The 24,513-nt window shown below is 39.8% G+C and overlaps 1 protein-coding gene and 1 long non-coding RNA gene across 2 annotated transcripts; one reads left to right on the plus strand and one right to left on the minus strand.

Moving 5' to 3' along the window:
• The first annotated feature begins 1,531 nt into the window (after window positions 1-1,531).
• LOC5563996 (gastrula zinc finger protein XlCGF57.1) lies at window positions 1,532-20,217 on the plus strand. Its single transcript, XM_021851954.1, has 6 exons — window positions 1,532-1,776; window positions 1,854-1,967; window positions 17,157-17,455; window positions 17,884-18,326; window positions 19,137-19,271; window positions 19,960-20,217. The coding sequence occupies exons 1-6, from the start codon at window positions 1,666-1,668 to the stop codon at window positions 20,190-20,192; spliced, it is 1,335 nt and encodes a 444-aa protein (XP_021707646.1). The 5' UTR covers window positions 1,532-1,665; the 3' UTR covers window positions 20,193-20,217.
• A 1,391-nt stretch (window positions 20,218-21,608) lies between these two features.
• LOC110678434 lies at window positions 21,609-22,442 on the minus strand. Its single transcript, XR_002501604.1, has 3 exons — window positions 22,348-22,442; window positions 22,166-22,242; window positions 21,609-22,098 (listed from the first exon to the last, which is right to left on the minus strand). It is a non-coding gene; the product is annotated as an uncharacterized LOC110678434 (long non-coding RNA).
• Between the last annotated feature and the right edge of the window lie 2,071 nt (window positions 22,443-24,513).

The following is a 24,513-nucleotide window of genomic DNA, read 5'->3' on the forward strand; positions in this document are numbered from 1 at the left end:
GGCCCAGATAGCCGTAGCGGTAAACGCGCAGCTATTCAGCATGATCATTCTGAGGGTCGTGGGTTCGAATCCCGCTGGTCGAGGATCTTTTCCGTAAAGGGAATTTTCTCGATTCCCAGAGTATCTTCGTACCTGTCACACGATATACACATGCAAAACTGGTCAATCGGCAAAGAAAGCTCTCAGTTCATAACTGTGGAAGTGCTCATAAGAACACTAATCTGAGAAGCAGGCTTTGTCCCAGTTGGGACGTAACGCCAGAAAGAAGAAGAAGATAAAAATGGTTCTGTTTCGTTTGGCGAATTAAGTTAATTATTCACAATTACAGATACAGTCGAAGCTTGCTACAAGGACATCGCAAAGGACCGTCGTTATAGAGAACAGTAAAATAAAGATAAATATTGTCCCACATAAACCAAAACCTCATTATTTTAAACCTTCAAGTAGACATGTCGTCACGATGAGAGAGGTTCCAATCTAGGGGGTGCGGACTCGAGGATTTAGGTTGTTCAAATTGAACACAATCTTTTCCACGAGTGCTGACCGTTGTGTGTTTGCTTGTCTCAGGAAACCACATTCAATATGCACACTCAAAATACTTCACACAAAGCTCCATCAGTTCAATGCAGGAAATGAAACCAATGAATAGACTTAATCAGAAAGTTTCTGGTCGTATGTGAGTTAGAAACATATTTTGAGCAGTTGTACAAGAATTGTGCATAATTTGGAACAAGTACAAGAATTCTTGAACAGTTGGCGGTCTTTGTGTCACATAAATTGTATAACAAATTGTAGCGTGTCTAAATCACGACCGTACATTTCTAGGCGTACTCTGATCATTTTATGAACATTTTAGTTTGACAGCAGCTTGGCTGCTTGTTGATTTTCTACTCGCATCCCTCCAGGTTCCATAAAATTGCTCAAATACTAGGGCTAATGGTAGATACAAGTTTAACTTTCAAAAACCACATTGAGGACATTGAATCCAAATTTAACAAACATATAAAATGTCTGTATCCACACTTTTAAATGACATTTCTTCTCAACTGCGTACTGCGATCAGAAAAATGTGATTTTCTGGACCATTTCTGGGAAGCAATGTCAATTCAAATGGAGCTCACTGTAGAAAATTTCTTGACCATTTCTTGCGCAGAAATTTTAACTTTTCTTGAGCGGAACAGCATACTTAGCTTTAAAGTTAAGTATGCTGTTTCGCTCAAGAAAAGTAAAGAAATTCCTTGACTGAAAGGGTCAAGAAAGTGACATTTCTTCTCAACTGCGTACTGCGATCAGAAAAAAGTGATTTTCTCGACCATTTCTTGGGAGAAATTTTCCACGCATCGAGATAGGCGATTCCTTTTCTTGTCAGTAGCAAACCGGCCTTAAGGGTCAAAATGTGACCGTTACCCTAGAGTACTACGCGATATGAAAAGTTTGTTTCACATGCCAGTTTTTCGTCTGCTCTCCATCTGTAGCGCGACACGTTGCACAATCGTGTCGCGCGTCCCCGATCTGCCATCCGACCGATGCTCAAAACAACAACAAAGTGTTTACCTTTAAAAGTGTTATCAGAAAAGTGAAGTGTTCATAGAATTTTGTAAACTATTGTATAAATAGTGGAATTTCACCTATTTTAATGTCCTGCATGGTGCTCGCTACATCACAATGAACCCTAAACTAACGTGCCGTGTATGTGCAAACATTTCCTCGACGGAAGAAGACCTGCAAAAATTTGAGTACGTTTCCGGCATTTACTTTAGGCTGACTTCGCTGATGGTTTGTGTTGAAATATTTAAAGCAATATTCAGTATAAGTATTCTCATTCTAATTGTACCCTCTGGTTCTGATTCTAGCCATCGGAGGCAAACCTACCAGAAGGAGCATGTCGAGATTGTTGCGATAAGCTGTATCTGTTCGACAGCTTCCGGAATATGTGCCTGGAGGCGTACGACCAACTCAGTCTAAAGGTAAGATAGGTGCCTATACAGTCTGCCTAAGGCTACAGAATTGGACAACACATTTGCAACTATTTTTAATTTACATGCAAAATGATCAACTATGTACTTAGGGTTTATCCACAAATTTCATAACGCCAAAAATGGCCATTTTCGACACCCACCCACCCCCTCGTAACGCTTTTTGTATGAATATTTCACAAATTTTGTATGAGCCGTAACACCACGAGGACACCCACCCACCCCCTTTAGCGTTATGAAATTTGTGAATGGGCCCTTATTAAGCTAGATCACAGTACCGATTCGAATGAAAAAAATTTAATTAAATTACCACCAATGCAACCGGTCACTTCTCTAGTTTCCATATGTCATCGAGAATGTGATATTGGCCACATGGTTCCGGAGTTATTCCGGGGTGCAGTGGGGTAGGTTTTTTCCCGGATGATGATCCACTTACAAAGTGCTTCAGAAACCTGGACTTCGACATGTCATTCTTCATGATTTATCAAGAGGAGGTCACTTTAAAACACTTTGGGCCTTTCTGGCCACTTTGGCTGCATTCCGGTAGTCTTCCGGTCACTTGGTCCCCCTGGGGAAGTGGCCATTTACGGACTGGTTATGAAGCAGGGCTTGCGGCATATCAATCTTCAAGATTTAACGAATCAAGTATGTTGAAGACTATATCAATTGATTTTGGGCACATTGGCCACGTTCCGGGAGTCTTCCGGGCACCTGGTCCCCTCAGGAAAGTGGCCATATATGGCCCGGTTATGAAGCAGGGCTTGCGACATATCAAACTTCAAGATTTTACAAATCAAGTATGTTGAACACTATATCAATTGGTTTCGGCCACATTGGCCACGTTCCGGAAGTCTTCCGGGCACCTGGTCCCCTCAGGAAAGTGGCCATATATGGGCCGGTTATGAAGCAGGGCTTGCGACATATCAATCTTCAAGATTTCACGAACCAATTATATTGGTGACTATTTCAATCGTTTTTGGGCACATTGGCCACGTTCCGGGAGTCCTCCGGGCACCTGGTCCCCTCAGGAAAGTGGCCATATATGGGCCGGTTATGAAGCAGGGCTTGCGACATATCAAACATCAAGATTTTACAAATCAAGTATGTTGAACTCTATATCAATTGGTTTCGGCAACATTGGCCACGTTCCGGAAGTCTTCCGGGCACCTGGTCCCCTCAGGAAAGTGGCCATATATGGGCCGGTTATGAAGCAGGGCTTGCGACATATCAATCTTCAAGATTTCACGAACCAATTATATTGGTGACTATTTCAATCGTTTTTGGGCACATTGGTAACGTTCCGGGAGTCCTCCGGGCACCTGGTCCCCTCAGGAAAGTGGCCATATATGAACTGGTTATGAAGCAGAGCTTGCGACATATCAATCTTCAAGATTTTACAAATCAATTACATTGGAGACTATTTCAATCGTTTTTGGTCACATTGGCCACGTTCTTGAAGTCCTCCGGGCACCTGATCCCCTCAGGAAAGTGGCCATATATGGGCCAGTTATGAAGCAGAGCTTGCGACATATCAATCTTCAAGATGTTACGAATAAATATGATGGAGACAATTTCAATCCTTTTCGGTCACATTGACTTCATTCCATATATTTTCCGGAAACTTGATTCCCTCAGGAAACTGGCCATATATGGACCGGTTATGAAGCAGGACTTGCTACATATCAATCTTCAAGATTCTACAAATCAATTATATTGGAGACTATTTCAATCGTTTTTGGTCACATTGGCCACGTTCTTGAAGTCCTCTGGGCACCTGATCTCCTCAGGAAAGTGGCCATATATTGGCCGGTTATGAAGCAGGGCTTGCGACATATCAATCTTCAATATTTTACGAATCAATTATATTGGAGACTATTTCAATCGTTTTTGGCCACATTGGCCACGTTCAGGAAGTCCTCCGGGCACCTGATCCCCTCAGGAAAGTGGCCATGTATGGGCCGGTTATGAAGCAGGGCTTGTGACATATCAATCTTCAAGATGTTACGAATAAATATGTTAGAGACTATTCAATCCTTTTCGGTCACATTGACTTCATCCCGGAAATCTTCCGGTAACTTGATTCCCTCAGGAAAGTGGCCACAAATGTACAGGTTATAAAGCAAGGCTTGCGACATATCAATCTACAGAATTGTACGAATAAATATGTTGCAGATTATTTCAATTGCTTATGGTCAAGTTTTTGTAGATCATGTATTTTGGAGATTATTTTAATATACAGTTAACTCTCCCTTACTCGATATTCCGTATCTCGATATCGAGTTAGAGAACCATAGTTAAAGGTGGTTTTCATGGCTAACTCGATGGTCCCTTGGAACGCAGTTGCACTGCTTTTGTGTTCTGTAACTCGATACCTCCCTAACTCGATGGACCCTTAAATATCGAGTAAGGGAGAGATGACTGTATTTTTTATTAAATAGTCGCATTACACAGTTAAAAATAATGAAGATTACACGTCATGTAAACTTCATTCATGCGATGTGAACATGTCGTCATGTAAATTTAAGTCTGAAATCATGAAATAATGTATTATATTTCATATAATCACACAGGATTCTGCTGGATTACATGATAATTTCAAACAATTTTGATAATTTCAAACAATTTTGATAATTTCAAACAATTTTGATCATTTTTGTTACTAAAGATCTAAAAATCCCCCGGGCTCCTTGGAATGGTGACTATAAACGGATCAGTGGAACATCAATCTCCATAATTTTTTAAATCAAGTTTGTTGTGACATTTTTGATCATAGCCAAGCAGCTGATATGAGAAATTTAGAAAAAAAAATCTGTTTCAGATGGTCTTGAATCAATAACAATCGATTCTCCACAACTCGATATTCTATAACTCGATATACTCAATAACTCGATGGATTTTCTGGTCCCTTCAAATTTCCATACGTTGTGCTCTCCATAAGTCGATATTTCTATAACTCGATATCTCCACTAGTCGATGTAATGTGAGAGGAAAATTTCCTTCCATAACTCGATTTCCATTTTTAAATCCTCCTTATTCGGGGTAATTTGTACTAATGCTTTTTTGGCGTGAATAAATACTTGCAAGTTTTAATAAATAAGAAAAAAACATTAGAATAAAAAAATATTTTATCGGTAAAATAAGTGATATTTTTCGTGCATTTCGAAAACAGTTTTCAAATAATTTTGTAAAACAATATCGGCAAAATATTATTTCTTTTTTACAGAAGTACTCATATATGTATTGGAAATACAGAAATTTGTTCTTTCGATTTTGGATATTTTTTCATAGGTATATTCTATAACTCGATAATTCTTTGATTCGATGGTCCCTTGAATATCGAGTAATGGAGAGTCGACTGTACTAGTAAATAACATGAAAAAATATGCAGAAAAATTCTAAAAGAACCTTAAAAAAATGGTGGAAAAAATTGATGATTTATGTATTGTAAGTCTTGTCATATAACTGATCCGTTTATGGAAGATTCTTATCGAATCAGGAAGATTTCCAGAAAATAGCAATGTGACCGAAAATGTTTGAAAATGTTTCCTGAATATGTGATACACATAATCTTGAAGATTGATATGTTCCCAACCTTGTGTCATAACTGTTCTGTTCATGGCCCCTTTTCAGAGGAACCAAGTATCCTGAAGACTTCTGGAATATGGCCAATATGGCAAAAATTGTTTAAAATGGTTTTCAATATCGCGAGCATATTCTTGTTTTCATTATATACTTTATAGAGGAAAATCGGTTGACCACAAAGTTTTCAGATTATGGGTTGTGTTTGAAACAGTCACCAACATATATATTCCATAAAATCCTAAAATCTGAGTATTGTTTCATAGTTAATCCATTTATAATTATTTCTCGATAGACCCACAGGACTGGAAGACCTTCAGAATGCGTCATATAAAAAAAATGTTTGAAGTAGTCTCCAACATACTTGCTTCATAACATCTTAAAGATTGATATGTCGCAAGTCCTATTTCATAATTTATAAGTTTATTGCCTATCTATCTCGAGGGAATCAGATACCCGGAAGACTTCCGGCATGTGACCAATAGGACAAAAACAATTGAAATAGCCTCCAACAAATCTTGCAGATTGCATCCGTCGCAATCATTATTCATAGCTTATTTGTTTATAGTTACTTCTATAAGTGAACCAGGTGGCCAGAAGACTTTGAAATAGTCTCTAATATATTTATTCGTAACATCTTGAAGATTGATATGCCGCAAGCCCTGCTTCATAACCATTCCATATATTACAACTTTCCTAAGGAAACCTGGTGTACGGAAGACTCCCGGAACGTGGCCAATGTGTCCAAAAATGATTGGAATAGTCTCCAATATAGTTGGTTCGTGAAATCTTGAAGATTGATATGTCGCAAGTCCTGCTTCATAACCGGCCCATATATGGCCACTTTCTTGAGGGGACCAGGTGCCCGAAGAACTCCCGGAACGTGGTCAATGTGGCCAAAATCAATTGAAATAGTCTTCAACATACTTGATTCGTTAAATCATGAAGTTTCATATGTCGCAAGCTCTGCTTGATAACCGGCCCATATATGGCCATTTTCCTGAGGGGACCAGGTGCCCGGAGGACTATCGGAACGTGGCCAATGTGTCCAAAAACGATATAAATAGTCTCCAATATAATTGGTTCGTGAAATCTTGAATATTGATATGCCGCAAGCCCTGCTTCATAATTGGCCCATATATGGCCATTTTCCTGAGGGGACCAGGTGCCCGGAGGACTACCGGAACGTGGCCAATGTGTCCAAAAACGATATAAATAGTCTCCAATATAATTGGTTCGTGAAATCTTGAAGATTGATATGCCGCAAGCCCTGCTTCATAACCGGCCCATATATGGCCACTTTCCTGAGGGGACCAAGTGCCCGGAAGTCTTCCGGAACGTGGCCAATGTGGCCAAAACCAATTGATATAGTGTTCAACATACTTGATTTGTAAAATCTTGAAGTTTGATATGTCGCAAGCTCTGCTTCATAACCAGGCTTGATAGAAACTCCTCTGCGATGCAAAGAGGAGGCGATTTTGCCGTTTTTCTGAGGAGAAAAAAATAAACTCAAAATTTTCAACACAGATCCTCAAGCGATTCAAGTGAGAGTGCAGAAAAATGCGAGAATTTTTTCAGACACTCTCTCTCTCTCGTTGCGATGCTCACCATCACTCACACTTCAAACGAACTCTCGAGTCTGCCGCCCGAACAGACAGTCCTCGGGGAGTTGTGAGAGCACCCTTTTTTGATGGAATTTAACTCGGTTTTTTTTTTGTGCTGCATCTTCCTCGCTCATTTTTCGTTGCCTCGCTGCTTCGCATTTTTTGGCTCCCTCGCAAAGAGGCACTGGCAGCACGCTGCTCTAGAGTATGTCACCGAACTCTGATGATGTTGAGGAGAATTATCAAGCCTGTTCATAACCGGTCCATATATGGCCACAATCCTGAGGGGACCAGGTGCCCGGAAGACTCCCGGAACGTGGCCAATGTGTCCAAAAACGATTGGAATAGTCTCTAATATAATTGATTCGTGAAATCTTGAAGATTGATATGTCGCAAGCTTCATAACCGGTCCATATATGGCCACTTTCCTGAGGGGACCAAGTGCCCGGAAGTCTTCCGGAACGTGGCCAATGTGGCCAAAACCAATTGATATAGTGTTCAACATACTTGATTTGTAAAATCTTGAAGTTTGATATGTCGCAAGCTCTGCTTCATAACTGGTCCATATATGGCCACTCTCCTGAGGGAACCAGGTGCCCGGAGGACTTCCGGAACGTGGCCAATGTGTCCAAAAACGATTAGAATAGTCTCCAATATAATTGGTTCGTGAAATCTTGAAGATTGATATGTCGCAAGCCCTGCTTCATAACCGGCCCATATATGGCCACTTTCCTGAGGGAATCAAGTTTCCGGAAGATATCCGGAACGTGGCCAATGTGCCCAAAAACGGTTGAAATAGTCACCAATATAATTGGTTCGTGGAATCTTGAAGATTGATATGTCGCAAGCCCTGCTTCATAACCGGCCCGTATATGGCCACTTTCCTGAAGGGACCAGGTGCCCGGAAGACTTCCGGAACGTGGCCAATGTGTCCAAAACGATTGGAATAGTCTCTAATATAATTGATTCGTGAAATCTTGAAGATTGATATGTCGCAAGCCCTGCTTCATAACCGGCCCGTATATGGCCACTTTCCTGAGGGGACCAGGTGCCCGGAAGACTCCCGGAACGTGGCCAATGTGTCCAAAAACGATTGGAATAGTCTCTAATATAATTGATTCGTGAAATCTTGAAGATTGATATGTCGCAAGCTTCATAACCGGTCCATATATGGCCACTTTCCTGAGGGGACCAGGTGCCCGGAGGACTTCCGGAACGTGGCCAATGTGTCCAAAAACGATATAAATAGTATCCAATATAATTGGTTCTTGAAATCTTGAAGATTGATATGCCGCAAGCCCTGCTTCATAACCGGCCCATATATGGCCACTTTCCTGAGGGGACCAAGTGCCCGGAAGTCTTCCGGAACGTGGCCAATGTGGCCAAAACCAATTGATATAGTGTTCAACATACTTGATTTGTAAAATCTTGAAGTTTGATATGTCGCAAGCTCTGCTTCATAACTGGTCCATATATGGCCACTCTCCTGAGGGAACCAGGTGCCCGGAGGACTTCCGGAACGTGGCCAATGTGTCCAAAAACGATTAGAATAGTCTCCAATATAATTGGTTCGTGAAATCTTGAAGATTGATATGTCGCAAGCCCTGCTTCATAACCGGCCCATATATGGCCACTTTCCTGAGGGAATCAAGTTTCCGGAAGATATCCGGAACGTGGCCAATGTGCCCAAAAACGGTTGAAATAGTCACCAATATAATTGGTTCGTGGAATCTTGAAGATTGATATGTCGCAAGCCCTGCTTCATAACCGGCCCGTATATGGCCACTTTCCTGAAGGGACCAGGTGCCCGGAAGACTTCCGGAACGTGGCCAATGTGTCCAAAACGATTGGAATAGTCTCTAATATAATTGATTCGTGAAATCTTGAAGATTGATATGTCGCAAGCCCTGCTTCATAACCGGCCCGTATATGGCCACTTTCCTGAGGAGATCAGGTGCCCGGAGGACTTCCGGAACGTGGCCAATGTGGTCAAAATCAATTGATATGGTCATCAACATACTTGATTCGTTAAATCTTGAAGATTGATATGCCGTAAGCCCTGCTTCATAACCAGTCCGTAAATGGCCACTTCCCCAGGGGAACCAAGTGACCGGAAGACTACCGGAATGCAGCCAAAGTGGCCAGAAAGGCCCAAAGTGTTTTAAAGTGACCTCCTCTTGATAAATCATGAAGAATGACATGTCGAAGTCCAGGTTTCTGAAGCACTTTGTGAGTGGATCATCATCCGGGAAAAAACCTACCCCACTGCACCCCGGAATAACTCCGGAACCATGTGGCCAATATCACATTCTCGATGACATATGGAAACTAGAGAAGTGACCGGTTGCATAGGTGGTAAAATTTTAAAAATCGCTCCAGAAATAACGGAGATATGATTTTTTGAGTCTTTTTACTAATGCTCAAAACGTATCAAGAGAGGATAAGGGTTTTAATTATCATTTTTGATGCAGGGCATGAAACAGGTTTCTTTTTAGAGACTATGTCTCTCTTTCAATGCAAGCAGGGTCGAATTTACGAGAGTTTGGGGGTACGAGGGGTCTATTGTTCCGAGCCATCACATTTCATGGACCCCAAAAATAAATAGTAAAAGAGTTCCCTTGACCTGATATACATTATGACTGACAGGCTAACGTAATCAATAAAACAATAAATTACAAATTAGGAATTAGGAAACCGATGAAGTTGTATCAACTTTTTTAATCATATCAAAAGATTTTGAAGATCTAAGGTTACTACACAATAATTAAAAATTTTCATAGCGATTCGAATCTCTAGGCGAGATCTATTTAGCTCAAAGTTTAAAGGCAAATACTGAAACAAAATATTCAATTTTCATGGATAGGATTTAATGGACCAAACGACATTGAAAAAAAAAATAGAATGGTTCAAAATCAGTTTGGATTAAACGAATTACAGGCAAAGATTTAAGCGTAAATACTAACACATTTTGACCTTATCGATAACATCGTTTTCTTACATAGCTTACATCCATGTTAAGAGAGCCGGATCCTATTCTTGGCACTTCTGATCCACTTTGTCATTGGGTTTTTATTTCACAGCGACTGATTTCATATTTGCCCTGAATATGCGTCATATATGATTGGCTCTCAGGGGCCTTCCTTAGCCGAGTGGTTAGAATCCGCGGCTACAAAGCAAAGCCATGCTGAAGGTGTTTCCTTGAAATTTCCTTGACTTCTCTGGGCATAGAGTATAACCGTACCTGTCACAGGATATACGAATGCGAAAATGGCAACTTTGGCAAAGAAAGCTCTCAGTTAATAACTGTGGAAGTGCTCATAAGAACACTACGCTGAGAAGCAGGCTCTGTCCCAGTGAGGACGTTAATGCCAAGAAGAAGAAGAATCCTTCTATCAAATTTTAGAGGTTCCAGAGAAATCTTTAGATATTATTACGCGCCAATGCTTCCAGCGGTGCTTCAAGGGACGCTTAGAGGAATTTCATCTAAACTTGTTCCAGGAAGTCTTTGAGCACTAAACGCTACCCAGTAATTTTCCTATCTCAAGATTTCTTTTACATCCTTTTTGACTAATTCTACTATCGATTTCTCCAGTTGTTATTATAGGAGATATTCCAAAGATTTTTACAGGTATTCAGGATTTAATTCAAAAAGATTCATTTCAGAGTTCTTTATTTTAATAAATTCGTCTAGGTTTTTCCCGGAAGATCTACAGTAATTCCAATTTTTCCATTCTTCCAGGCGTTTTCATATGAATTTCTACAAGAATTCTTTCACATTTACTCCCAGGAAATGCTCCAAAAATCCTACAGAGAATATTCAAGGAATAATATTGAACACGCATCCAAGAGTTCCCCTAAAATTTTCCACTTGGGATTCTTCTTCAGCATTTCATTCGAAAATTATTCGTACAGTTTTTCTAAACAATTTATCGTATAATATCCCAAGAAAGATCTTCATAGGTTCTTCAAAAGTTCATTTAAGGTTTCACACTAATATCTAATAATACCACAGCTATCATTCCAGTATCTCCGATCATTCTTACACAAATTATCCCTGAGGAAAAAAATAGTTTTTAAATCCCTATCATTCTTTAAAACTTTATTTTTTTTAAATTAATTGAGCAATTTGTCTAGTAAATCTCCCACGATATCCGAAAGCGCCCAGAGTTGACTGTGTAATATTGTCATCGAAGAATCAAACTTTACTTCAGAACTTAGTCAAGTTGCATCAGATAGCTTCCGGATTTGAAATAATCATCAAACATTTCAAAAAACAAATCCTTGACGTTTGCCAGGCGAAGTTCATAGAACAAAAAAAAAATCGCGTGCATCAAAATTTCTGGATTTTCTGGGAGAATTCTTAGGAGAAATCTCTGAAAAATCGCAAACGACAATTTTGTAGTAAATCTTAAAAGATTTCTATTAACCCTTCAGTCGTCGCGCGGTTTGTCACCGTCAGAACCACCACGCTGATGTTGTGTACGATAAGCGAGGTTTTTTCACCACTGTTGTACAAAATACAACAGCGCGACGACTGAAGTGTTAAAAATCCCGGAAGAAAAAATATTTCTTCTTATTTGAGGTAACTTTTTTGGCTTTCCTTAGCAACATTCCTGAAGGTATCTCAACGAAACTGTGAGAGGGATTCCTTAGGAAGCGCGTTAAAATCACTAAATGAACTCATGAAGATATCTTTGGAGTAATATCTGACGGAAATTTTGTGCAAATACCAGAATTAATTCCTGGTGAAAATAATGAATAAAATACATAGGCACAGAAATACAAGAGGTAATACTTGTCGTAATGTCATGAGAAATTCAAAAATAAAAAAGTTAGTATGTAATATTCTTGGAAAAATGTCTTGTTCTTTTTTGTTTTCCTAGTAGGGTGACTTGTTGTATTTTCGGCAGCTTTCTTCTCTTCGTCATCAACATCAATATGTTTAGCATCTAAGCGCCTCGTAATGCCGAATTTCAGAAGGATTTGGTCAACAAAAACTTCTCATGTCAAAACAGTCGAAAGGTCCCCTACCTATTCGATCCTTTTTGGTTCCTATTTGGTCTTTTTTTATCAGACAAGATGGCTCTAAAGTTCCTACCTTCAAGACACTTAGTCTCTTCCAGACATGCCTACAATTATATGAATATAAATACTTGAATAAAACTGTCTATAACCCAAATGGAGGAGCCTCCGAGGACGAACTTTTCGAAATAATGCCTGTTGGTGATACATATATAAAAATAAAACGAATTTGAATTATAAAACATAGTATCTACAAATATGTATGAAATAGCAAAGAAAATAGTTGCTAAAAATCCAAACCTGGAAAACCTGGAATTATCAGGGAATTTTATTCAACCTGGAATTCTCAGGGAATTTTGACAACAATCAGGGAAATTATTTTGAATTTGTAATACATGGTGGAATATGTCCTTAGTTAGTACTTTAATGTTTTAATTATTTTTATTTATTCAGCATAAAACATGTTAAGACAATGAATTAGAACTTTATATTGCCAAGTTTTTAAAGGCAAGTACAGTTCTCGGTTCCAGTTGGGTGTCGTGCATGAGCATATAAAACATGGTTGAGAACATCACATTTTCTTTTTTTCAAAAATGTTTTCTTGTCTATTCTACAAAAACAAAAATAAAACAACTTTGTAGGGAAAGAGCAAAAATTACAACAAGATCAAAAAATAGTAGATTTTTCGAGTAAGCAGGTCTGTTTTTAGAGTCTTGGGCACTATTTTAATGCAAGTCTCTAAAAAGTATATTTTTGATGCTAGGTCTCTAAGGTTTCAGGACGGGCTCTAAAGTCATTTTTCGCCCTAATCTGCCTACCTGGAATCTTGGTACCACATTCTAGAGGCTCCAAAAGCTTTCAGAGACTATTACGTGACTACTCCACAAGTACTCAATGATATTATTCTCAGATCTCGAAGAATGCTTCAGAAATTCTAGTGATTTCTCCAGGTATACCTTCTTTAGGGATGCTACCAGCAATTCCTTAAGGGATAATTAAAGGAATTTCTTCAGAATTTGGTCAAGAAAATCCTAGCCCACTAAACCTTTTTTTTTCACATTTTCACAGAGCTCCAAAGAACATGAGTAGAACCAGCCTAGGGCTGAAAATCTCAATAATAAAGAAAAATACTCTGAAGTAATCCAAGCAATTATCGCAGGACTTCCTCCAGATGTTTTTTTCACTGGTTCTTTCACCGATTTTCAATTTATTACTTCTAGGAGTTTGTCCAAAGATCCTACAGGAGTGCTTCAACAAAGGTTTATTATAGTTTTTGAAAAAAAAATCGTTACGACATTTTTCCAAGAAACCCCAGAATAATTCCTACGCCGATTATTTTCATTTATTTCAGGAATTTTCATAAGGATTATTCTAAATATTTATCGTAGATGAGCTCTCAGGAATAGCTCCAAAAATTCCTTCAGGCATTATTCGTTGAAATCTATTGTAAACCTTTCCAAGAATTCCTCAATAAATTCGATCTGGTTTTCCTCATTGAGTTTGTCCAGAAATTCCAACAGCATTTAATCAAAATATTATTGCTGCGCTTTAATCATTTCCCAAATATTTTTTCAAATTAAAATTCCAAATCTCCATCGATGCTTCACAAATTCATTGAAGGTTGCATACCAATTAGGGGTCATGCATAAATTACGTCACGCTCCGAGTGGGGGGGGGGGGAGCCAAGCCAAGCGTGACAAGCCTTACAAAAAATTCGGAGTGCTCATACAAAAAACTTGACAAAGGGGGGGGGGGTGGTAGTCAAAAAAGTTGAAATTTAGCGTGACATAATTTGTGTACCATCCCTTAACACTACATCAATTATTAGTTTGTTGTTCCGATCGTTCAGAAGAATCCAGACTTTTTTTCAGAGATCATCGTAGGAATTCATCAAGGTATACTTAGAACGCACACAAGTTTATTCAAAGGGTACTCTAGAATGTTTTTTAGAAATTTCTCGTTGATTTTTTTTGTCTTGAGGAATGATTGAGACAATTCTTTTTTTTCTAATTGGGGGAATTCCTGAAGGAATTGTGAATTCTTGAAGAAGCTCGGAACGAAAATGCTGCAGAAAGTCCTAGGGAAATCAATGGATAAATTTCTGTAAAACTTGAAACTTCCTTGAAAATTGAAACGATTTTTGGAGGGAGTCCTGATCCTTTGAAAAAATCCAGATTGAATTCATGAAGTTATCTAAACGAATTACTTAGAAAGATCGTAAAAAATCACAAATAAATCACCTGAAGAGATCTCGCATTAGTATCTGAATGAAATATACAGTTAAAAGAACAGTTATATTTGTCGTAACTGTATATATATATTAGGAATATGTTAAAGAAATGTCTGTTGGAATAAGTAATTAAACTCTCATACCGTGGTTCCAGGAAATCCTGTTAGCTTTTTTTTGTTTGTTTTTTTTTTCTACTAAAAAAAATACAAAACGCCCTCTACAAAATTTTGTGGGTACGTCGCTGATGTCCATTTTAAGAGAAATGCTTTTTTCTTAATTTCGAATGAAATATTTTCTTCATATCTGACTTTGATGATTAAAGGCAATTTCAGATTATTTGATAAGTTCGTGGAAACAACCAAAATCACAAAATTTTAAATACTTCGTAATTTATCATTAGATTGTTTTTTTATTTGAGTTCAAAAACTTATCTTGGAAAATGAATGTTTAGTTATTTATAATAAATAGTAATTTAGTCATTTATAATAAATCGTCAATCATTTATGTATTTTAGAGAATTCCTTCATCCTGGAATTGTTTTTTTTAAACCTGGAAGAAAGAACCTGGAAATATCTGGAAAATTCATTTCTGTAAATGAGTAATATTTGAAGTTTACATGACATGTAATCTTTATTATTTTTAACAGTGCATGTATAAAAAAAATTAAACAAAACAAAAACTTCTGGTAATTGAAACCTGTCTCAGAACATTACCCAAGAAAATTACTTTTTAGGCGACTTAATAGTACGAACATATTTTTCTTGAAAAAAGGCCCCCAAACGACTATGCTCCCGGGCCCCAACTTTTGTAAATAATGGTCAGATGGTCACATACACCTAACTACATGATACGGTGTCCTAACAATCGTTAAGGACTCAATCAATTCTATTTTTTCCTATGCTTTTTTGATACAAACGTATCACCAATAGATATTTTGCAGGATTACAGCAAATAATGCAAGTATTATGACATTGCTTGGGGTACGTTTTCCTAAAACCATTAAAACACTTGGTTTAGTCTGTTGAAACACCGTCAAATTCTGATTCTAAATACCTAACCAGTAATATCCACAGCGATTAGGGCAATTCGCCTTATGTTGAACGGTTAAAAACCTTGCCTATTGTTGAAAACAGTGTGTGTATTCCTTATGGCGTGTTCAGCAAATAGCATGCATTGTCCCTTCAACATTTGGCGTTACTCTATTACCCTACTCTGCAAATTCTTCAAAATGCTATCCCAGGATTTCCCCTAAATCATTTTCCACAAATTCTAGCTTTTTACCGTTTTTCCAGTAGTTACTTTAGTAGATCTTCCGATCCCTACAAGAGTTCTTCTGAGAAAATCCCCGAGGATTTATTCCAGATTTCTCGAAAAAAAAAATCATTTGAGATTTTTCCAAGTACTCCAAGTACAAGAATCTCTCAAGGTGCGAAGAATCTTTAGCGAATTCATATGCGGGTTATCTCATAAATTGCCTCCAAATTCATAAACGGATAATACCTGGAATTCTATTGGGAACTCTTCCAGGAACTGCCAAATAAATTCTACCAGTGATTCATCATGAAGTACCTTTAGAAATTTATCTAGAAATTTCTCCAACATTTCATCCACAATTGTTCCTATAGTTTTTTCTGTTTTTCAAGAATTACCTCCAGAAAATTATGCAAGATTGTATCCAGGGATTCGATTAATTATTTGATTTGTCAATAATCTCTGTATTTTTTCTGGGATTTCTCCAACAATACCTTAAAAGTGTCCTTGACGATTACCTGGAAACATGCTTGGAAAACATCAATCATCTATAAATTCTTTGAGAACATCCTTGGGAAATTTCTTGAAGTATTTCTGCTAGACTTTCTGAAGTATTATAGTAGGAGTCTCCGGAGTAATTTCTAAAGTTCTTGGTTAATTCTCGAAGAAAATTTATGAGAGAGTCCGAAGTAATTTTTGGGAGTATCACTATAAAAAAACAGATTGACTTCTTGAATGTATATTGAACGAATTTCATGGCGAATTCCTTAAGAAGGCTGGTGAAATCAATAAACGTATACTTTTGGAAAATATCTGAAAATTTCTTATAAAAACAGATTATCAAGTTTTGATCTCTTTTTTGTTTCTGTTCGATCTCTTTTTGATTTCCGGTTTCGAGCATATGGTTTCTAAAGTTCCACTTAGTCATCAGAGATAACTTGAATTTCCTGACCTGCGTCAAAGATGACCTGAATCTCTACATATATTTAAGATTGAGGACCGCGAGTTCAAACGTATTACATGAACTGAAAATTCTGAAGGAAAATTTTGAACGATTTATCTGAAAATGACAAGTCATATACAAAAGCTACTTGAGGCAAACTTGTTCATTTCGTTTATATTTACAACTTTGCTGAAGATACCATAAAGCTATTCTTCAATATTTTTGAGTCACGTTAATTTAAAAAATTCCCAAAAGCTCACCGTTATTGCTTTTGAACTCGTGTTTGGGAAACATCACTCGAAAGTATAAGTTGTTGCTTCAAGTTATATCTGAAGAACTGTGAAAATTTCACTGAAATCGGTCCACAATCAACTCATAATATGAGTTATTATATATTATCTAAGCCTCTAAAATTGACAATGTTGTACGGAAAATCGAGAAAGTTGCAAATGTATTGTCCAATATTGTAGCTACTTTGCTGCACATATGCCTAGTTATTATGGGCAGTGGATTCCGGTGAGTAATTTCTCATTGACCATTTCCACCACCAGGCCGTATCGGTTGTTGACCTAAAGCACATCAAGAGCGAGATCGAGCATCAGGTGCCCCATGAATCGGAACCAAACGCGCCAAATCCGGCCGAAGTACTGCAGCTAAAAGTGGAGACATTCGAGGCGGGTTTGGCGGAACCCTTGGATGCTGAGTCAGCTGACGAACAAGATGATGATGAGGACGAAGATGATGATGATGATAACGTTGAGCAAAAGGCGAAAGCAACGAAATCAAAAGGCCCCAAGTCGAGTACCAAATCAGCGTCGAAGGAGAAGAAATCCAAAGATTCGAAGTATAGGTAAGTAATTTCAAGCTCAAAGATAGCATGTTGGTTTATTGTCTATAAAATACGTAGCATTTTAATGTGAAACAGTTTGGAATCGAACTTCTAAGATTGCACTGAAACTTCAAAGCACTAATCTCGCGAAGAAACTATCAAACAACAGTTTTTTATTTTGGTTTTGTGCACAAGCAGAGAGCTTAAAATAAGAATACCAGACATGTTTGTCAACTATTTCTCCAGTTTAGTGCCTTTGAAATCGTTAGTAGGGGCACAAGTCGGCCATCTTCAGATTCCGAGATGTTTCACCTTAAGAAGAAGAAATGAAGGTTTCACGAGATTTGAGCGATGTTCTGAACTAACGGACGTAGCGTATTGAGTCATATCGAATCTAGAATAAACCTATGTCATTTATGGGATACTCCCTAAAATGTTCTTATTTTCAGTAAAATCCATTGCGATCAATGCCCCAAGTTCTTCTACAACGAGGAACGCTATCAAGCGCACATGCGAGTGCACCAGGGTCTGAAACCGGCCACCTGCGAACAATGCAACCGGGAGTTTGCCAAGTTTACCTACTTGAAGGTACACATGGAAATGATGCACTCGGAGGACAAGCAGAAGATCTTGTGCGACTTCCCGGACTGTGGACGCTCGTTTGCCACGTTGGCCGGCATGGTGTCCCACAAGAATGTCAAACATCTGGGGAAAGTGGTTCCCAAGCAGGAGCACGTGTGCGAGTACTGCGGCAAGGTGTTCGGTAGCTTTTCGATGTTGAAACTACACCGGGATAAACACCACGAAGGCATCCGAAAGCACACGTGTTCCGTTTGTGGGAAGTCACACGACAGCCGGCACAAGCTGAAGTTCCACATGCTGCGACATGAAGGTGAGATATAATGTTTTATTGCAATGTCAGGTCGCTCTTTATAAACTGGGTCACCATTTTGTCATGCTAGTCGCTGAAAAGTCTCTTTTAAGCAACATTGTTTCAAGAGTCAGTGTTTTGCTTTTTCTCCCAACAGTGAATATTGTTAGTATGTTGTTAGGCTCCAAAGATTTTTACGAGACTATTATATAGCTTCTTTGAAAATTTCTTAACAGATTCATCGAGGAAAACCTTCAGGGGTGTTCCAGAGGATTGTGCTAAAATACATTCCAGGAATTCTCCTGAATATTGCTACAGTAATTCGTCCTGAAGTTCTTCTACTAATTTCTCAAGGAATGCTCAGATGATTTCCTCCATTTGCTTCATAAAATCCTTCAGCAGTTAAATGCTACTTAATATCTTCAATTGTTTCCACAGAGATTTCCCTGGATTTCTTTCAGAGATCCTTCCAGTAATTCTTATACCGATTTATCCAATGATTACTTCTAAATTACATACATTTTGATGAAATTTCTGGAAAAATCGTGAAAAATTCAAAGAGTAATTTTTGGTGCAATGTCACGAGAATTCCCCAAAGAATTTATTAGAAACAGCCTACGATGAATGTCTGGTCGGGTTCTCTGAGGAATTCTTATAAAAACTATCTGAAGTATTTCCTAATTGATTGGTTTCTTTTGATTGTTGTTCAGTCTCTTTAAAGCTCTCTTACGGGAATAACGTGCCTAAAGTTCCTATATTTTAGACGCTTAGACGTTACCAATCCTAAATTTGTAGCTACCCATCACTCACTCATTTCCTTCTTTTGACCAGGAATAAAGCAGTATACTTGTCACATTTGCGGAGCAAAGAAGACCACACCCACGGAGTTGAAAATTCATGTCAACCGTCATACCCGCGAGAAGAAGTATCCCTGCGGGCAGTGTGATGCCGTTTTTCTCAGCACAGGTAAACTCAAACAAACACAACTTAACCCTCTAATACCCAAATTTTTTTTCGATCTAAATATCAGTTTTAGTTATATAAAATCGTTCTAAACACGTTTTGGGCAATGGTTTGTTTTTATTCGCAAATCTATGAATTTTGGTTTTTGATTTTTATAATTTTTATTTTTGAACATCCCTATCCTTTTTCATTTTTTCTTGAATCCTCTTCTTATTACTGATTTTTGGCAATTATAAAAATTTAAGTTTTAACAGTATTCAGAAAAAATATTAAATTTTTAATATTTTTCTGGAAATATTTTTGTTTTCCGTGTAATTAACGGAAACACAGGATTGAAATGATTTTAATACTACCAGGCTCTTCTTCTATGATAAGTTGATAGTAGAAAAATATGAAAGGTACAATTTTTCATTTTATACGTTAAATGAACCCCAGGCATTTGTAGATCATATAAGAATACAATTTTTCGAACAATTTTCAAAAATACAAACAAGTTTCAAAAGTCATAAAAAACTTTTCTTATATGCGTGTTATGAATTAAGGTTTAAGCCAAAAATAAAATCATTTTGATATCCGAGCTATGAAAAAAATACATAAAATTCCAAAGTGTACCCCGTCTAAAGGCGGGGTTGGGTATTAGAGAGTTAAGGTAAATTGAACTAATTTTTAAATTATTGTTCTGTTCCATCAGGAAACAAAAGTCGCCACGTGCGGCTCGTCCACCAGGGCATCAAAAACTTCAAGTGCACCTACTGCGACCGGGCCTTTGGCAAGGCGGAAACCCTCAAGCATCACGTGATGATCCATACCGGTGAGAAACCGCACGAGTGTCAACTGTGCGGCAAACGGTTCATCCAGCTGGTAGCTTTGCAGACGCACATGAAAACGCATAATAAACACATGCGGACGGCGGCCGATTCGTGAATGAGTTGGTCAAGAAAGTGTGGAACCTAATGTGGTTGACTGTGTAGAAAGTACGAGAAAGCCCTTGACTGGTTCAAAAGGCCGATGATTCAAAATGTGGAACGAATCACGTTTTTGGTTGATCTTCTTTTCAGTCGTAGCTATCGCTCGGAAAGTAAAGAATCAACACGATGGACTTATTGAAGAAGAATCAGAGGAGAAGAAGCACAAGTTTATAATCAAAAGAATGGAAGTGTCGTTGGTTCATCAAGATGGTCCCGGAGGAGCTAGCCAGTTGCCACTTGTCTGCAACGGTTGATACGGCTGATACGCACAATCGGGGAATCAGATCTGGGCGAAGAATGAACAACGAGATCACGCAACTCTATGGCGAACCCAGTATACAGAAGATGGTGTAAACTGGAAGGATATGATGGGAAGGGCATGTTGCAAGAATGCCGGACAGAATAGGGAAAAGATGGTGTTTGTTTCGACTCTGGTGGGCGTGAAGCGCAGCGAGCTCGTTGCGTAGAGGCAGAACAAGTGCGGAAAAAATCGGGGAGCATGGGGTGCAAAGATAGGGATAGATCTGCAGCAATGCGATAGAAGAAAGTGAGAACACCAAAGGAACAAAAAGAGCGTAAAAGCAGCTGAGTTAGTGAAAGAGAAGCACGCAATGGAATGTCGACGGGTGAGAGGATGCCGACCAGACCAACACTGGATAGGACGAGCATCGGTGAGACGTGAGTCTTTGGGATGATGTTGGCGAGTTGATCGTTGTTGGTGAGACGAGCTTCGTGCGGTGAACTTCAGACAACTCAATCGTGGTGAACAGAAAACAGTAAGAAGCTGTGTATCAAGTAAGTCACTTTTGACCATTTCGTCTCATTCAGGTGTGTATGTCGGGTTCGTCAGCATGTCTGCGTTAATCGTAAGCATTGATCAATATACACTGGCACGGTAAATGGCTAGGCATGGCGTACCATTGGTACCTCGCGTACCTGCAGGAGTAAAATAGACCCCTTTGTGTGGTCCTTAGCCTCTTGCCCAGCAACTTCTATCCCTACCTCCTCGCGGTACTGGCCGGGGTACGAGTAACTTGTAACCGTCCGTCGTATCTTCTAATAAATCGCAGCAAACGCAGTGGCTTTTGCGCCACTCTCGCTATTGAGAGACCACTGGTCGTGTTTATTGAATTGCCCGACTAAGCTTTCTGAAGCATGAGCGCAATTTACAGGGTTATGATCGAACGGTTTCTAGCGGAGAATTTTGTAGATAGCCAGCGAAACAAAGTGAATAAAGGCTGAGGTGAACGCACCGAAGCAGCGAGTGAATGAAACCGCATCAATAGTGGCAACGTGAGATGTATCTAAACGCCTGGGCGGACTACAAAATACCACAGGGCTCGTACGTGAATAAAGAAACGTAAACGTAAACTTAACTTGAATTCATCTATGTATTCATTTTCTATTTACGGAAAGATTCATGCGGGTGGGTGATATGTACAGTGTGTGTGTTGTGGTGTGTAACATGGCCATGTATGTCGACATACCTGCGCAGGGTTTATGCTACTGGAGCTCGAGGCGTTACGTTACTTGTCGCCGAGGGATACGCCGGATGCATGCGATGTTCGACGGCCGACGGAGTCACCAGATGAGGGGTGCTCGGGTTGGCTCAGCAGTAGCGTAGCTAGGCCGGGTCTACGTGCGTCGAGGGTCGAACTAAAGTTGCGGGATAGGGCGTCGGCTCGTGGTCCGAAACTCTACTGTCTCCTCCTTTCGGAATCTCAGCAGGTCGGAAAAACCTCTACTCCCGTTTAACTACCGTAATGGCGGACCGGCACGGACCAACGGTGCACAGCGTGCAGAACAATGGGGGATTTCTGAATCAGAGCTTCTAGCTCCCACGAAAAAGCGTCTATCGGACGCTGAGGACCGACACAAATCTTTCATTAGTTTTAAATTAAATATAAATGAATTCAAATTGTAGATTACCTTTTTATAAGTGGGGCGAACACGCACGAAGCAGAGTTTTCGCTCCTCGTGGATAAATCTGGATCGTAACAACGTAACTAATAAAATAAGATTAATAAATGCCATTTCACTTTACCACTATTCCGTTATAAAGTTTCTTTAACAAAAAGTCGTTAAATCAACTAACTAACTAATCTACACACCTTAATTGGAAAAGAAAAAAATCACTAGAACACGGGAACTAACTTCTGCTTCAGAGCCGAGTTTAGATGAAAGTGAAAGATGGACGATTCTAAATCTTTTAACAGCCTTAAAAATGATATCTCATGCTTTTTTACTTTTCACGCATACTAGTATAAGTTGTTTAGACGAGATTTACCTAATACAATTTTCACGGGCCATCTACATTTAATCCTACTCACTACTAGAGCTTTTATCTCAGTAAAGCTTAAAATTTTATAGCAAACAAAGGCTTTATGGTGAATGGTTCTTTAAATGCTAAAAGGTTCTTTTGATTGAAATTATCGATTATAATATAAAAATAGCTTTAAATCTTATTTACATATGCGCAAAGCAAAGTTAGGCAATTCATTTTTTTGTTTTAATAATATTTTTCGAATTTATTTTAAAAATACATCAAAACGTTACAAACTTTAGGGAAGATCGGGTAATCAACCCCGGTGGGAACTCTGGTCGTATGCTGACAGGGAAGGAGGGGTTTGCTTTTGCTCTTGCTTCTGCAAACCTGGAGCGTCTGCACTCCATGCTAGGAGCGGCTCACAACAGCGTCTGTTCCCCATGTCAGGGGCGGCTGATCATCGTCTGTGACAGAGAAGGACTCTAAGCTAAACTGCGCACTATGGTCCTCCGAACATTTAGGGGGAATGGTCCTCCGGAAATCCAGGGGGTTGGTGTCAGGCCCTGCAAGCCAACCGTAAAAACACATCAACACAGGAACGTCAACGAGAGAGTACGGACCGGAACAATCGGCAAAGACCACAGTAACGAAAATGGACTAGCGATTGGAAAATCGGTACGTGGAACTGAAAATCTCTCAACTTCATCGGAAGCACACGCATACTCTCCGATGTACTGAAGATCCGCGGCTTCGGCATCGTAGTGCTTTAGGAGGTGTGTTGGACAGGTTCGATGGTGCGAATGTTTAGAGGTAATCATACCATCTACCAGAGCTGCGGCAACACACGCGAGCTGGGAACAGCTTTCATAGTGATGGGTGATATGCAAAGGCGCGTGATCGGGTGGTGGCCGATCAATGAACGAATGTGCAAGTTAAGAATCAAAGGCCGATTCTTTAACTTCAGCATAATCAACGTGCATAGCCCACACTTCGGAAGCACTGATGATGACAAGGACGCATTTTACGCGCGGCTCGAACGCGAGTACGACCGCTGCCCAAGCCACGACGTCAAGATCATCATGGGAGACTTGAACACTCAGGTTGGCCAGGAGGAGGAGTTCAGACCGACGATTGGAAAGTTTTGCGCCCACCGGCTGACGAACGAGAATGGCCTACGTATCGGTAAACCTGGAGATCACCTCAGCAAACAGAATCGCAAATCGACCACGTTTTGATCGATGGACGGCACTTCTCCGACATAACCGACGTCAGAACCTATCGTGGCGCTAACATTGACTCCGACCACTACCTGGTGATGGTGAAACTGCGCCCAAAACTATCCGTCATCAACGATGTACGGTACCGACGCCCGCCTCGGTACAATCTAGCGCGACTGAAACAACAGGATGTCGCGAATGCGTACGCGTAGGCAGCACTGCCGGGTGAGGGCGAGCTCGATAGGGTCCCTCTTGAGGACTGCTGGAGGACAGTCAATGCAGCCATTAACGACGCTGCCGAAAGCATTTTAGGATATGTGGAACGGAGCTCAAGAAACGATTGGTTCGACGAAGAATGCCAGGAGGTTTTAGTGGAGAAGAATGCAGCGCGGGCTGCAATGCTGCAGCATGGTACGCGACAAGACGTGGAACGATACAGACTGAAGCGGAAACAGCAAACCCGCCTTTTCCGGGACAAAAAGCGCCTAGAAGAGATTGAATGCCAAGAGATGGAGTTACTGTATCGTTCTCAAGAAACGCGGAAGTTCTATCAGAAGCTCAACACATCCCGCAAAGGCTTTGGGCCGCGAGCTGAGATGTGCCGGGATAAGGATGGGAGCATCTTGACGGACGGACGCGAGGTTATCGAAAGGTGGAAGCAGCACTACGATGAACACCTGAATGGCGCAGAGAACACAGGCACAGAAGGTCAGGACAGCGAAGGCGATGGCTACGTCAGCACAGCGGACAGCGGAAACCAACCAGCTCTCACGATGGGGAAAGTTAAGGATGCC

This window comes from Aedes aegypti, chromosome 3 (genome assembly GCF_002204515.2).
Source record: "Aedes aegypti strain LVP_AGWG chromosome 3, AaegL5.0 Primary Assembly, whole genome shotgun sequence".
Classification (NCBI taxonomy): domain Eukaryota; kingdom Metazoa; phylum Arthropoda; class Insecta; order Diptera; family Culicidae; genus Aedes; species Aedes aegypti.